General features: G+C 42.2%; 1 protein-coding gene and 2 pseudogenes across 1 annotated transcript; 1 reads left to right on the forward strand and 2 right to left on the reverse strand.

The window, feature by feature from the left end:
- Positions 1 to 2,909: 2,909 nt before the first annotated feature.
- Positions 2,910 to 6,350, reverse strand: LOC107533657 (T-cell ecto-ADP-ribosyltransferase 2-like). The gene is made up of 3 exons (XM_016208442.2): positions 6,288 to 6,350; positions 5,230 to 5,941; positions 2,910 to 2,977 (listed from the first exon to the last, which is right to left on the reverse strand). The coding sequence occupies exons 1-3, from the start codon at positions 6,348 to 6,350 to the stop codon at positions 2,910 to 2,912; spliced, it is 843 nt and encodes a 280-aa protein (XP_016063928.2).
- A 2,155-nt stretch (positions 6,351 to 8,505) lies between these two features.
- Positions 8,506 to 11,783, reverse strand: LOC107533658 (leptin receptor gene-related protein pseudogene; annotated as a pseudogene).
- A 3,087-nt stretch (positions 11,784 to 14,870) lies between these two features.
- LOC107533659 (ubiquitin-ribosomal protein eL40 fusion protein pseudogene) lies at positions 14,871 to 15,366 on the forward strand (annotated as a pseudogene).
- The last annotated feature ends 996 nt before the right edge of the window (positions 15,367 to 16,362 follow it).

Consider the following 16,362-nt stretch of genomic DNA (forward strand, 5'->3'; position numbering starts at 1 on the left):
AGATAAGGCCCAATAATACGCAAATTAACATCAGGCCCCAAAATTGGTTGTCACAAAGATTTTAAGAAATCCTTCAGACCTATGGGCAGACCTATGGGCTCTATCCTACCAGGAGTACTAGTTTTCATTGCTTAATTAGAATAACCCCTCTTAACACTTCACCCCCTCCCTTTCCCTGGTCTATTCAAGGTTTAAAGAATTCCATTATTCTGTAAAACAAATATAAGGAAGCCCTTGATTCCCTGTGCCAAGTGCCCTGTGTGGAGCCGCGCTTCCTCCCAGGGATTTCCCTTTGCTGCTCTCACACAAAACACCACCACTCCACTTAACATTTACTGGACTCAGATTCAGCATAGTTGTTTTTTTTTTAATTTTCACCCAAAGATATTTTTTTCATTCCTTTTCAGAGGGAGTGGAAGGGAGAGAGAAACACCGATATGAGAGAGACACATTGATTAGTTGCCTCCCACACCAGCCCCGACTGGGGCCGAGGATGGAGCCTGCAACCAAGGTAAGTGCTCTTGATGGGAATCGAACCCGGACCCTTCCGTCTGAAAGCTGATGCTCTAACCACTGAGCCAAACCAGCCAGGGCAGATTCAGCAGTCTTCATTTGTATTCCGTTGGGAACACACAAGCTCCCTCATTTCTTCTCTAGAGTTCCCTCTTTCTAAAGTAATTTGAACCTTGTTTAATGATGTTAGCATGAACTCAAAACCCTGACGCTGCTCTTCAACTTTTCAGTCTCTTCAAGGTGTTTTCCTACCTCTTCCCAAGTCAAGGGAAAGGGGCGCCTGGCCTGCCTGAGAGTTGCAGACCCTGAAAGTGTGCGCCACGCCGCCTGGTAGCGGAGCTGACGGTGACAGGGAAACGGTGACAGGGTAGAGCAAACTCAGTTGCCCTTGCATCCTGAAGGGCCTCCTAAGTGTCGGGCTGAGAGCTGCAGCCCTCACTCTCTTCAATCGAACACCCTAGCACTTTCCAATCTCTACACGAAGCTGCTGTGAGGGGGGAGGGGGAGAACCCTTCTACCCTTTCCTGCACACAAGCACTTCAGCCAGTGTGTCTCCTGAATGTTTCTCATTTTGCCATTTTCTAAGGAAATATCTGGAACAATTTAGTTGTTTGAATTCTAAGAGAACAATGTTGGTTTCTGCTGAGTCAGTATCTGGTATTTTAATGAGCTCAGTCTCTCTCGAAGCACAGGCCAAGTGTGTGTCCTCTGAATGTTGATTTTGTTTGACCAAGAGTCTTGCCAGAATCCTAAAGTTTGGACCCTCGATCTGATTGGGTATCTGAGAATCCTCCCATTCAGGAGGAAGAATGCCTTCTGGGTATGAAGGTGCATTTTCTATGATCTCTTTCAGCTTCAGAATTAATCTTAACAGGTTTAACAAGTTGTCAGGGTCAGAGTGGGGCTGGGCGGAGCAGACAACCTTTGAAATTAGCTGCTGTTTGTGATTTGGAATTGGGGGAGGAAAGGCAAAGAAGGAAGTTACATCCTTCTAACCTTGCTTGTGTTCGTTTATCAGATAAGAGTTCTGCTTTATTCATTCCCCGGGGCATTTTGCAACAATGTGCCTTTTCACCTAGGAGATCAACAGACATAAAATGGAATGCTTTATTTCATCAAAGTGGTTCTTTCTGCTGAAGTTGATCAGCAATCATAAATTTTTAATGATCCCTGTATGCCAGATGCTTTTTTTTTTTTAATTTAGAGAGAGAAAAAGGGAGAGGGAAAGAGAGAGAAAAACATTGATGTGAGAGAGGAACATCTATAGGCAGTCTCCTGCATGCCCCCTCCCAGGGATTGAGCCGAAAACCTGGGCATGTTTCCCAACATGAAAAGGAACCAGCAACCTTTCAGTGCATGGGGAAGACGTCCAACCCACTGAGCCACACTAGCCAGGGCTGTATGCCAGATTTTAACTAGCAAAGAATTTAGGGATTTATTGTAACCAATTATGTGCAGACCTATGGGCTCTATCCTACCAGGAGTACTAGTTTTCATTGCTTAATTAGAATAACCCCTCTTAACACTTCACCCCCTCCCTTTCCCTGGTCTATTCCCTTCCTCTGTTTCTTACCTTTGACGTGAATTTTTATTCTTTGACGTGAATTACATAACCTCAGTGCCTCGATAATAAAATTAGAAAAAAATAGAACTTACCTCATAGGGTTATTATGAGACTAAATGACTAACCATGTAAAGTGTTTAGAACAACGTGTGTCTGATATATAGTAAGCACCCAATACATTAGAGCTACATTGTTATTACTATGTCAAAATTTTTTTCTTTATAGTTTGTGCTTTTTGGTCTTATTTAAAAAAATACTTCCCCAATCAATAGGGAGCTAGTATTAAAGAGAATTGGTTTGGTAACTGCTTGAATTTCTGGTGGGGTGGCATAGAGAGAAGGATTTTGTTAACACAGCTCTTGTATTTTTGGCTCAGTCAATCAGGGCTTCAAGGATATTTGTGAGAAGTTTAAGACAGGAACCCTCTCAACTGTGAAAATGCCAGCATCACATCTAATGCCTTGGGAGAATGTCCTGGGCAAATAGTACAACTTGTAGTAATGTCTAGTCACAGAAAAGCAAGGTGTGATTATAAATGGTTTATTTCTTTAGATTACAACATTCATCAAAATTAAATTGCATTTTAAAGACTGTTACTGCTGACAGTGTGTCAAAGCATTGCTTTTTAATCATAGTGAAGTGCCGAGAGACTAGGGACTTATCTCAGGTAGTACATTTGAAGACAGAAAGCATACTGTTGCAGACAGACCCAGTAGATCCCTTAGATGTCTTGGGGGACATGAGTACTAACATAAGCCACAAAATGACCCTGTGTTCCTCCCTTCCTAATGCCCCGTGCGGAGCCAGGCACCAGGCAGGGGAAGGTTACACTCTACAGGAACAGCAGCGCGAGGAGGCCAGGCGGCAGCAGCAGAATGAATGCAGGACTTCCTCTCATTCCTGCAATGGGAGGAAGAGAAGGAAAGGTTCATCTATAGTGTTTCGTAAGACATGGGCTTCCCAAACTTTTCAAGTTTTATCCAAGGGTCAAAAAACCAAGAGGGTAGGCTCTAGGAGTTCCTTATACTTTGCAGCAGTTAGATTCTCCTTTCACCTTTCTGGGATTCCTGAAGTACTCAGGAATACCAGAGAGAGGGTGGACTGTGAGAACACATCCTTTTGGGTCTCTGAATTTAAGGCCACCTTGAGGAACAGAGTTCTTAAGGCTTATGGGCCGCTCAGACCCTCCCATCGCCACTTCTTAGGCCCCTGTGCTCCCAGCTACAGGTGCCTCGGTAAGGAAGGCTTTCCCTACCTGCAGCCTACAGCCCCTGGCCACTGTGGCAGCCCCTCCATGCTTGTCTTTGTCGCCTTAGGAATACGTTTCCAGGTCTGGATCTCATGAACATTCATCTTTTACGGCAACACATATACTCCGTTCTCCACCAACTAGTGTTAACTGGAGTTGTCTCTGGGTGAGATCTGGCTTCCTCTCCTGAGGTTCACAGCTCAGCCTGCCCGAATCTGACTGAACGTCAAGCACTGGGCCTGAGATGGGGGGCAGCAGCTTTCCTTTGCTGGACTGTTTGCCTGGCTATCCTGTTTTTATTTGGTTTGATCTAAATTCAGAGTTTCTACATGTAAAAGTTGTGGTCCATTTCTACCCCAAACATTTCTCTCGTTTCCAGTAGCCTTTCAGAGCATAAAGTCTAATTTGGTTGAAACTTGTTGGATACTCAGTCCCTCTGCAGCTCAGATCCACTTCTGGCTGGACCCTGGCATCTCAAAAAAACTTAACTCACTTAAGCAACAAATCCTGGAGCCCTGACTCAAGCCAGGCATTAATGACAGGCCCTGGGTACAGAGGGGACAGGAAGACAAAGTCTATGGCATTAAAGAGATCACCAGACTGTAAGCAAGTTATCATAGAAATGGTGAGTGTATGGCTGAGATACCTACAAGGTTCTCCATGGGGAAAAAAAGAGGCAGTATTTGTTGAACAATATCTACGTGCCAGGCAAAAAGTTAAGAACTTCTTTAATTCTCACAGGCACACTACTGAGGTAGTACTATTTGTATCCTCATTTTACAAATGAGGCAATTGAGACACAGATCGCTCAGGTAACTTGCCCAAATTCACAGAACAAGCAGTAGATTACCACTGAGGTTGTCTGACCCCAAACCTGTAGTAAGGAGCATGGTAAAATCTTTCATTTTGCCTGAGAGTATCAAGGAAAGCTTATGATTGGAAGTGATATTTGCGCTAGGTCTTGAAAGGTAATTACTAAATTGATAGTGTCTTAGATAGGATGAAATATGACACAAAGTCAGAGATTTCAGGCCAAAGGGAAAGATGGGTGTAAATGCATGGAAACCTGAGAGCCAGGACACCTTGGGAAAGGTTGGGTAAATGGAGGCAGCCCCTGGTGGCACTTTCTCACCCATCACAGGACTGGACAGGTAATAGCCTTCCAGCCATTACTGATATGCCTTCACTGAGGTTTGTGTCCTCTGGTTTCACCATCTCTAACCTTCATCAGTCTAGGTATCATCCTTGTGCATGTGGTCTACTATATGACCCATTTGTGCAAAACCTTTCAGCTCTTTGATCTCCTCAGCTCCAATACTATTCACCTGATTTTCAATCTAGCCAATTGCTTCTATGGAAATGTCCTCCAACCAACTCAGAACCCTTAAACTACCCACACTGGAAATCTCAAAATCCACCATCCTGTTTTCTAACCACACTCCTCTTTCACTCAGCTTTCACTCACTTTCTCCTAGAACACCTCATGGAGAACACCTCCCTTGGTCACCACGGCCACTGACTCAGTTCAGGTGCCCTCATCTCCTGGGAGGATTAGTGCAGTGGCCACACTGTTCTGCCTGGGACCAGGTCTCCCAACTTCCCTAAACCTTTCCTATACTCCCTAATATATCAGTAGTTTCCATAACTCATGTTCCCTGGTGCCCAGCAGATCTTTCTGACCTTTCTGCACAGCAGGGAATTTGAGAGCATGGCTGGACTAGAAACTTCCTGACCTGCTCACTATTCCGGGATATCAGCCCTGTCTTTTTAGGAACCCAATACTCTTCAGCAGTTGGTTGAAGGCCCCATTGTTCTCTACCCTGGTGGCTTCTGGCAGCAGAGCACACCCTCTTTTGTTTCATGATGCCTCCCCACTCCCACCTGGAACACAGTCCCGACTCACCTGAGCTGTTGAAATTGTTAGTGGAACTGTAGAAGCAATTGTAGTTACTCTTAAATTTTTTGGAACTGTTAAGTGAAATGTTATCGTTATTTTTGATGACCTGCTGAAACACCTCGTAGCCTGGAATTAGCACTTCCATTTCATTTGGATAGAAAGAGAATTTTGAAATGTCAACACCCAAGCAGGTTCTGATGGTAAACAGTGTTATGTAACCTCCAAAATACATAGCTACCTCTTTAGAAAAAGAAGATGAGGTAAATTGGCCAAAACGTACATTTCCTCCTCCATGATAATCAAACTTTGTTCCACAGCCTCTATAAACTGTGTAACACTCATTTTCTATATTGAGAAGCTGCAGAGCTCTTGTCAAATAATAATGGAAGGCTTTGAACTGAAAGTTACTTGGATTTTGACGGAATTCTCTTACAGCTTTGTTAAATTTTGTTGCAACGTTCCCAGTATAGGCCACTAGAGCTATCCCTTGGAAATCAGTGAGGTGTTTCGAAGAGTCTATTTGGTTCTTTATTTCATCCCATCGTTTTGCTGCCTTTTTCCATTCATCTCTTAATTCTTTATTCACTTCCAGTTCTTTTTTTAACAGCTGGGGTGCTTGTTTCTCCATTTCTTCAGTGCAGCCCTCATACTGATCATCAAATGAGTTGTAAGCCATGTCTAACTTACATGAATCAGCTTTCTGTGCCCAACCGGTCACCTGTAAAGAAGAGGTGGTGTTCTTTGACCCATTCACATGTCTGGATGCTGCCCAGAGCCCACGGTGTGCACTTCTTGCTCAGCATGAAATTTGACATGGTCCTGTCATAGGACTCATGTATGGTACACACATGAAGACAGCCTTATTATACCATGAGTAGTGTAAAAAGAAAAAACTAGGTTTTGTTAGTCTGTTTTGTTTCCTGATATTTAAAAAAATCTTTTCAGATCCATGCTCTCTAACTGGCTTTAGCCTCATATTCAACTGTAGGAACTTGATAGTTTCAAAGATGTGAGGAGAAAGCAAGGCTAGCAGGATGGGGGTGGGAGGGGATGATATATGTTACCTGTTGTATTAGCCCCTGAGTTAGGAACAAAAAGAGAACTGCTATGGCCTGAAGACAGGTCATCTCCAAGTTCAAAGGTAACTGCAAATAAATATAAAATAATGAAAGTGAGGTGTGAGCATTTGTTTCACTGCGAGTGTGCCAATGACTGTCCCTACTTCAAATCTGGAAGTCCAGGCTCCTATTTATACTGTTTTCTGCACAGCTAACCAGGATTTCTGTCTGGGTCCTGCACGCAGGGAGGAGTGAATCTGACCTCTGGCCTTAGGTAGGGAGCTGGTAGGTAAAGAAACAATCCTGGTTGGAGGCAGAGCTGCGTGTCACATTTTAGTGGGCCCTTCACAGGCCCTGACATTTTACTCCCCCATAGAAAATTACTATAAGTCCTTTCAAAGATGTATTTGTGTGTGTGTGTGTGTGTGTGTGTATTTAAAGTGAAATTTATTACAATACAATAAGTGCAAGTGTTATTAAAAATGGTGGTTAAAATTATAAAGTGTCTATATAATTTTTCTAATATAAATATTGGAAATAGTAACTTCAAGAATTCTATATGTACAGAGAACATTGAAAACATAAAATCATGCACGAGATTAAAATATAACTTTGCAGCCCGGCCGGCCGTGGCTCAGTGGTTAAGCGTCCTAGGATCCAGGTGATCAGGGTTCGATACCTGGTCAGCGCACATGCTCGGGTTGCAGGCTGCAGCCGATCAATGACTCTCATCATTGATGTTTCTAGCTCTCTCTCTCCCTCCCCTTCCCTCTCTCTGAAATCAATAAAGATTTATTTAAAAATAAAATAAAAAATAAAATAAAATATAACTTTGCATACTGTTCTTTTAGGTATCACTTTTATCTTCTTGTCCCAGTATGATTCCAGAATATAAGGAGGTATGCTAATTACTCAGATTACAAACTTAAAGGGTCAGTGTTTTGAATGTATGTCAGTTATCACACATTAACAACACTCGAAAATCACTGCTTCTACTATTCTGATCAAATATTTCTAATTCCCATATGTTCCTTTCTCAATAGGTCTTGGACATAAAGTCGAGCTAGAAAAACTGTAATTATAGGATCCAACATGATATGTATTCCTAATGACTCACTTAAAAGTGGCCTAGCCTGGCCAGGTGTGGCTCAGCGGTTGAGCATTGACCTAGGATCCAGGTGATCGGGGTTCGATTCCCGGTCAGGGCACATGCCCCGGTTGCGGGCTCCATCCCCAGTGGGGGGCGTGCAGGAGGCAGCCGATCAGTGACTCTCTCATCACTGATGTTTCTATCTCTCTCTCTCCCTCTCCTTTCCTCTCTCTGAAATCAAGAAAGATATATTTAAAAAATAAAATAAAATAAAAGTGGCCTAAAGTGTTATTATATATATAAAAAGTTGTACATGACATAGAAGATAATAAGTACATCAATATGTAAGTAAAATTAAGCAGCTCACCCTCTGCTTGTGTACTTGGTTCCATGTCTCTCCAGAAAGGAGGCAAGGGCAAGTCAGAACTGCTGGGAACGCTCCCACTGCTCCCAGCCAAACCAAATACCCACGAGAGTCTGAACTAGGCTGGGCCTCAGCCTGAGGGCAAGTGAAGAAATCTCCCAAATGAACAGGTGGCACCCAGAGAGGTGAAGGGTTCAGCAAAGGGAAGAAAAGGAAGCTAGCTGCATGTGATCTGAGTCCTCTATGACAGCGCTTCTCATCTTGGGATCTCATCAAAATGCACTGGGTCTGGGGTGGGATCTCGGGTTCTGCATTTGTAATAAGTGCGTAGGAGATGCCAGTGCTCTTGGTCTATGGACCACACTTTGAGAAGCAAGGGTCTACCATACAAAGAGTGAGCCACCTCTGGGCCACAAGTGTATCTTAGAAATCCTGAGCAGAACTGAGACCTGCTCCTACTCAAGCACATTCCCAGGCAAAAGGTAGATGCACTGCGTACGTGAGCAGCTGGCTACAAAACCGTGTTAATGTATTTCCTGAGAGCACCATGACTACACGAACAGCTAAATAACTTAATTTACTGGAGTAAATGGAGCAGTCTATTTGCTGGTAATAAAATAAATCTTTCTCATGTAGTCCTCCTTAAAGTGGATATGATATAAAAATATTTTAAAAACCCAACATGTTGAATTTCATAGCAAAAGGCCACATGTGCACACACATATAGTATAAATTTTAAGAAATTAAATGCACTTTATCAGAATGTAGTGCTACCACTGCTCCCAGCTAAAATCATCTCCTCTTCCAAATACAAAGAAAAAATCTTGACCTTGAATTGTAAGGAAAATGACTGCATTGCCTGCCAGCACAAGGCCACAGGCTCCCCGTTTGATCACAGCCACAGGAGCAAGGATAACAGGAACCCCAAAGGCAGAAACAGCAATTCCAGTAGTGAAAAAGCATACTAGTTCCTGACAGGCACTGCTTGTTGCATCAGAGTCATATGTTGCCCTTTGGCAATGAAATGGGGAATGGAGAGATGGTGTAAAATATCAGGAAGAACAAGGGTCAGTAAACACCATAATCCTCTAAGGCACGTCTCAGCATAAGAAAAATCAGTCCAATAGCCCCACTGAGGGATAGTAACCCAAGAGCTTTAATGCCCGCCCTTGTCTCCCAAGCTCGGGTTGCGGCTGCTTTCAGTTTCCTGCCACAGTCCCCACCCAGGCCCACATAGAGGCCACAAATGTGTGTGTGTTTTTTTAAGTTCTTCGTAAAGTTTTGTTAATCTGGGACTCAAACTCAAGTCAATACTTCAGAATATCTCTCAGTGTTGTCAACTTTTACTTCAATCAGGGAGAGCTAACATGCATGGAAGCTTTTGGGGTTTCTTGGTTGGAAGTGTTACAGGGCAGTAAGGAGCTGGGAAAATCCCAGGGCAAGTGGAATGAGGAAACTGAGACAGGAAAGTTAAAACAAGGCCAAACAGGGTGGCAGTTTGCAGTCAGCTTGTACATAACAAGCCTTTATCTTCTCCAGCCAAGGACACTTGAGAGCTAATGGTTAAAAGCCTCCCTGGCCTGGCCGGGCGTGGCTCAGTGGTCGAGCATCGACCTATGACCCTGGCGATTGGGGTTCAATTCCTGGTCAGGGCACAAGCCCACCTTGCGGTCCCCCGTGGGGGTTGTGCAGGAGGCAGCCGATCAATGACTCTCTCATCATTGATGTTTCTCTCTCTCTCTTCCTCTCCTTTCCTCTCTCTGAAATCAATAAAGATTAAGAAAGAAAAAAAAAAGAAAAAAAAGCCTCCCTAATGAGAGAATGCAGGAAGGGAGTGGGAGAGGGGAAAGGAAAAAAGGGCAGTTTTACTCCCTAAACAGAGAAGCCAGCAGTCTCAGGGCTTGGCAAGATAAAATTGCCAAGTGATTTCCATGAATTCTGGGAAGGCCACAACAAAGTAAAAACGGTTTCAGCAGAGGAATTTTGAGACCTAGACAGGAGGGTATAAAACGCCTTGGACCACCATCCAACTCAGACCCTTATCTGACTCGCTCTTTGCTTTTTTGATAAAGGTGCTTGCTTCAATTGCTTTAATAAAATTGGCTTTTCACAGCACAATCAGGTCTCTTGTATAAATTCATTTATATGAGAAGACAAGGATCGAGGTTGGGGACAGCCCTCTCCCACTGACTCAGGGGGCTGTAGAATAAGACCTCTCTGGGGCCTCTGGGCTGCACCTCTAACAGGAGGAAAATTAGAAGTTGGTGTGGGGGAGTGGGAAAATTAAGTATACTCCTGTTCTGACCTGAAGATCTAGGCTCGACTAACCATAGGAAGAGGGAGGGCCATTTTGCACAAGGGACCATGAGACACAGGGACCCACAGTGCTGCCTCAGGATCCTGCGATACAAATTGCACAATCTAAGATTGAGTTTTTAAATTTAAAAAGGATGGATAGACAGTAAGTCTGTCCTTCAATATGTTTTCCTTTTCGCCAGGTCTGACCTCCCCTCCCTACCCAGAATATTTCTTATACAGAAATGATTTTGTGGCTTTGGCTCTTGATATAACTGCCACTATAGCAATCACCCCAATCTTCAGATATTTTCCCAGTCCCATCCAAACACCAGTCTCTCCTCTGGGGCCCTTCCTGATTTCCTCACATTCAGAGACCCTTCCCCTTCAGAGAACAGAATTGAGTTATTAGGTACCTGATTTCCTGCAGGTGCTTCGTGATTTGGTCCTGTTTAGTTTCTGACAGAAGTGCCTGAGAAAGCAGTGCTCTGGCCTTTTTATTTGGGGGAGAGATATACTTTCAGTTTCAGATTAGATTTGCTGCTTTGTCCAGAACTTGTGTAAGCTGTGGGAGCAGCAGGGGTGACTGCCCCACTTCAATGTGAAGGGGAAAAGTGACACGTAAAAACTCAAGCAGCTAAAGTAAATCATTTCTGATATCTCCCTTTTCCCCACTTCAGCTTTCTTAAAAGTTGACAAGGACAAATGAAAAATCTTGCCTTCTCTACAATTATTAGTAATATCATTTATGTGTATGATTAAAAAAAATTCCCAAATGTGTATTTTTTTTAGGATCATGCAGTCTGGGAAAATATTTTATACTAAAGGTGGTTTAAATTTGGTTAATGTCTTTTAGCATTATTAACATAAAAATATTTGTTTTGCCTGGGTTTACCAAAAAAAGGTTCATATTATGTCTGTTATGTCTCTTAAAAACATGAGTGTATTTGCGAATGAAAAAACCTGTTTCTAGAAGTTATAAAATGTATTCATAAATTTGCTAATCTAAAGAATGCTAGCTGTGACTAAAAATTACGGTTTCTAAGAATTAAGAATTGTAATTGAAAAAAACTGTATGGTTTTGGTAATACAAGGTATAAGGTATGAGGATATATTTTTAAAGAAATAAGAAGAAAATAGGTTATTCTAAAGTTGGTTATTTCTGAATGAGTTAAAAAGAGGCCAGCCCGGCTGGTGTGGCTCAGTGGTTGAGTGTTGACCCAAGCAAGAATCAAGAGGTCACCAGTTGGATTCCTGGTCAGAGTCATGCCCTGATTGCAGGTTTGATCTCCAGTAGGGGGCGTGCAGGAAGCAGCCAATCAATGACTCATCACTGATGTTTCTATCTCTCTCTCCTTCTCCTTTCCTCTCTCTCTAAAATCAATAAAAAACACATTTTTTAAAAAAGGGAGAGGGAAAAAAACAATTGTTATTTCCCCACAGGAGTCCTGGGTACAATTGACAGTGGGGAACAAATTAATTTTTTAGTTGATACTGGAGCTACTTATTTGGTTCGAAAGTGGTCAAAAGAAGTCAGGCAACCATCTCAGTATCAGGAATTGTTGAACAGGTTCAACAAAAGGCCTTTATTCTACCTTCCAAGTGTTTAAATTTTAAAAGACTTTTTTTAAAACCTAGAAATGGCTTTGAGTTATCGCAGTGGGTTCCTGGAATACCTTGAGGATGTGTTTCCTCTCCTTACAAAACAGAAATTTTAAACTAATTAGGCCTACTTGATATACTTGAAGGACATGGGAAGATTTGTCAAATAAAGAAATAATAACTATTTTCTTTTTTAAGTATATCTTTCTTGATTTCAGAGAGAGGAAAGGAAAGGGAGAGAGAGAGATAGAAACATCAATGATGAGAGAGTCATTGATCGGCTGCAGCCAGCAACCCAAGCATGTGCCCTGACAGGGAATCGAACCCTAATCGCCTGGATCCTAGGTCGATGCTTAACCGCTGAGCCACACCCGGCCGGGCTATTTTCTATTTGTATTCAGTAGGTAAATGTTTCCCCCTTTCTTTCTTTGGATGGCTAAAATTCGGTTGCATTTCATAAAGGCTCTAAGATGAGCACATGGAACAGAGCAACTAGTCGCTTGTGGTGGACAGCTCAGTAATGCATCCCTGTCCTGGCTTCCCCATTTCCCCTCTTACGCTCTGTGACCCAGAAGGCAGAACTCCGCAGCTGGATCGAGGGACTCACAGGCCTGTGTATCGGTCCCAACTTCCAGAAGAGTCTGTATATAAACTTTTGCTTCAGGGAACCACAGAATGAGAGATACAATTCCTTGCAAGTCTGAAAATGTTTCTATTCTATCCCACACTTGATTTTGTTTGGCTGGATGTAAAATTATGGATTAGAAGTATTCTTTGGAAGGCATCTGTTTTCCCTATTCTCTCCCCACCCCCAAAGCTTTGAGAATCTTCTCTTTATCCTTAGTTTTCTAAAAATTTCACAAGAACGTGTCTACATGTGGGTCTCTTAATTCTTTATACTGGAAAATTGGTGGCCCCTTTAATCTGGAGACTTGGTCTTTAACATCCAGGAAAATCTCTCATCCTTATTCTTTAATGATTTCTTGCCTTTGGTTTTCTTTCTGAAGGAGACCTTTTTTATTAGAAGTTGTACTTCCTAGACTAATCTTCTATTTCTGTTATCATTCTCTCATATCCTGTGTTCTCCGACCTAGGAGATGCACATGAATTTATCTTCTAACCTTCTATTGAGCTCATTAAAAATTTAGCAAATATTTTTAATATCTAAGAGTTCATTGTTCACTTCTGATTGCTCCTTTAGTTACTTATTTATTTATAAATTTTGTTTATTGACTTTTAGAGAGAGAGAGGAAGGGAGAGAGAGAGAGAAACAGCGACTTGTTGCTCCGCTCATCTATGTGGAACAGCACTGGCTGACTCTTGTATGTGCCCTGATCGGGGATCGAGCCTGCAACCTTGGCGTATCGGGACAATACTCCAATTAACTGAGCCATCCTGCCAAGGCTGATCGTTCCTTTATAAATAATATGTTACTATTTTATCTTGGTCATTCTCTTTTATCTTGAAGGCTTTCTTCAAATGTCTGGTTATCTTTGTCATGTTTATATTTAAGAACAAGACCATAAAGACCTGACTTGGTAGCTTTGGGTACATGCACTGGCTTATTATTTGTACTTTACCTTGATGTGGATGAATGCAGGTACCTTTCCACAAGGGTCAGTACAGGTTAATGGCTATTCCTAGGCCTAACTCAGCTGCATGGATCTAAATTTCTCTTTTCTAGAAAGAGCTAGAGAAGAAAGACTGGGCCAAAAGGTGACTTCTTCAAATGGGATAGATGTAACATCAGTCACATTAGGCCTGCATGTAACCAGGGCTCAGATATTTTGGGGGATCCTTTGCACTACCCTTCACTCCCACTACTCTTATCCACTGAAGAAGAATCTTTATCTTTGGCCTTGTTCCATCAAAGCTATTCTATCAGAGGAGAGTGGCTCATTAGTCTTTGGCTTATTTCTCCCAATACTTAGTCTTAGGAATAAGGACCTATCACTAGTTTAATGCACATAATCGCAGATAAAAGTTTAGGAAATATTATCTACCTTAAGGAATTCATATATTTGTCTGGGAGGGGCCCCCTTTAATATTTTGCTTGTCACATGGTTGATGCTCAATAAGTGTTTTTTTAATCAATAACTCTTGATTTGCAGATGCTTAAATGAACCCTCTTAATGGTCAGGATTCATTCTAGAGGTTGGACTTGGACTCATTATGCAGATGACATTAAGTAAACAGTAGAGAGATTGTATCTATAGAGGCTGAGGAATAGGTAGAGCTTCTTGCTAAAAATTTGGAAGAGAGAAAAAGTTACCAGAAACCTTGCCTACTTCTCATTCTCTCTAATCTTGTTTCTGAATTGATAAAAAAAAGTAACTATACAAAATGTTTACAGGGCATTATATATAACAGTGAAAAACTCAGCAACAGCATGACTATCTAAAGCTAGATGAACAGCTAGTGGATAAAATGATGACTATGCAAAAAATTACACACTTATATTTATATCGAGAAATAAAGACTATAAAGAAACATGAGGAAATAAAAGTAGTTTCTGGTTTGGGATGCTTGGCCTTAAGAGTGAAATGAAGTTTTTTTTCTCTTTATGATGTTATAAGCTGGTGCTGTTATAAACACTGAAGACTTAGCCTTTATCTCTTCCCCAAACTTGTACAAAATTTGGGACAGATAGACAGCCAGCAAACCTTAACTATAATACAGCAGCCAGAAAACTGTTTTCTGAACTGGGGGTGGAATGACATTTCTTCTGACCTCTTCCTTTCCTTTCCTAACTTCATTCTTAGAATAAAGTGAAATTATATTTAACATTTCTACACCACAAAGTGGTGTAAAAAAATCATCTTGGTTTCCATCCAGAAGTCTGCTAATTTAGTAAGCTGACAGAAGTTCCTCAATGCTCTTACAACCATGCATCCTCTTGCACAATATATGTTTATTTATTTTTAAAATATGTTTTAATATTTTTAAAATATGTTTTGACTTCAGAGAGAGGAAAGGAGAGGGAGAGAGAGACAGACAGAAGCATCAATGATGAGAGAGAGTTATTGATTGGCTGCCTCCCGCATGCCCCCCACTGGGGATCGAGCCCAAAACCTGAGCATGTGTCCTCACTGAGAATCGAACGGTGACCTCCTGGTTCATAGATCAGTGCTCAACCACTGAGCCACGCCGGCCGGGCCACAGTGTACATTTAAAAAGAAGTTTTGGTCTTCTTTCTATGCAATGAGGCAGTAGAGAAGCGTCCCGTGCAGACACAGAGATGAAGATCTTTGTGAAGACCCGGACCAGCAAGACTATCACCCTCAAGGTTGAGCCCAGTGATACCACTGAGAGTGTCGAAGCTAAAATCCAAGATAGGGAGGGCATCCAGGCTGACCAGCAGTGTCTGATTTTTGTGAGCAAACAGCTGGAGGATGGCCGCACTCTCGCAGACTACAATATTCAGAAAGAGTCCACCCTGCACTTGGTACCTCATCTGCCCCAGTGTCATCATCAAGCCCTCCGTCTGTCAGCTTGCCCGAAGTGCAGCGGTGGTAAGATGATCTGCCACAAGTGTTATGCCACCTGCCTGCACCATCCCTGCACTGTCCGCTGCCACGGGAAGTGCCATGGCACCAACAATCTGTGCCTCAAGGAGATTAAATAAGGCCCCTTCACCACCTTCTTGGGCCTTCAGGACAGCCTTCTGCCTGAACCCCATGACCCTGGGGCCTCAATAAAGTTTTCCTTTTGTTGACTGGAACAATAAAAAATAAAAAGAAGAAGTTTTAATGTCATAGGGCGATGCTTACTTGAAAGTGAAAAGAGAGTAGGATATAAATTTTTATGTACTAAACTGTTTAATAATAATAGCAATTGCCATTTACCAGGTGATCTTCTAATTGTTTTACATGTATTAACTCTTCTGATCCCCACACAGCCTTAAAGGATAGGGGCAATTTTTGCTCCCATTTTATAGATGATAAAACGGAGGCACAGAACACTGGCTAGATGGCTCAGTTGGTTGGAGTGTCATCCTGTCCACCAAAAGGTTGCAGATTCACAAGTTCAATTCCCAGTCAGGGCACATACCTAGGTTTTGGGTTCAATCTCCCATCTCTCGCATCAATGTTTCTCTTTCTCTCTCTCTCCTTCTCTCTCCTTCCTTCCTCTCTCTTTCAAATCAATAAATATATCCTCAAGTGAAGGTTAAAAAACAAACAAACAAACAAACAGAGGCATAGAGGAGGTGGGACTTGCCCAATGTCATGCAATCAATACATGGGGCAGGAGCTAGAATTCAAACGCAGGCTGTCTGGTTTCAGAATCCATGCTTGTAACCAAAAATACTTAGGACAAAGTACATGAAAACTTTGTGGCTACCTCTGTGAGTTAGGATTTTGTTATTTATCCTAACTTACTACCTTTCAGCTTTCTGACCATTAGTGCCAAGTTGTTTCCCAGCCTCCAGGCCTTTTCATTCCAATAGGCAGCTCTTCCTTGACTTGCTGTTCTATTAATTGCTATTCAGTCTTCTACTCTCCGCCTAAATATCTTTTCCCATGAAGCCACCCTGAGTTCCTATGCAAAGCTGGATTCTTCACAACTTCCTGTTCGTGCTTCTTTTTTCTAGCATTGAGCACAACTGTACTTAATAATTTCTGGAGTAAGTTTTTTAAATAGCTGCCTTTCCTACCACCCCGCTCCTCCTCTGCTGTAGGCTATGTGAAAACCAGGTCTGTGTCTATTTCACCTTCAGATGCCCAGAACAA

Source organism: Miniopterus natalensis, chromosome 11, assembly GCF_054644295.1.
Source record: "Miniopterus natalensis isolate mMinNat1 chromosome 11, mMinNat1.hap1, whole genome shotgun sequence".
Classification (NCBI taxonomy): domain Eukaryota; kingdom Metazoa; phylum Chordata; class Mammalia; order Chiroptera; family Miniopteridae; genus Miniopterus; species Miniopterus natalensis.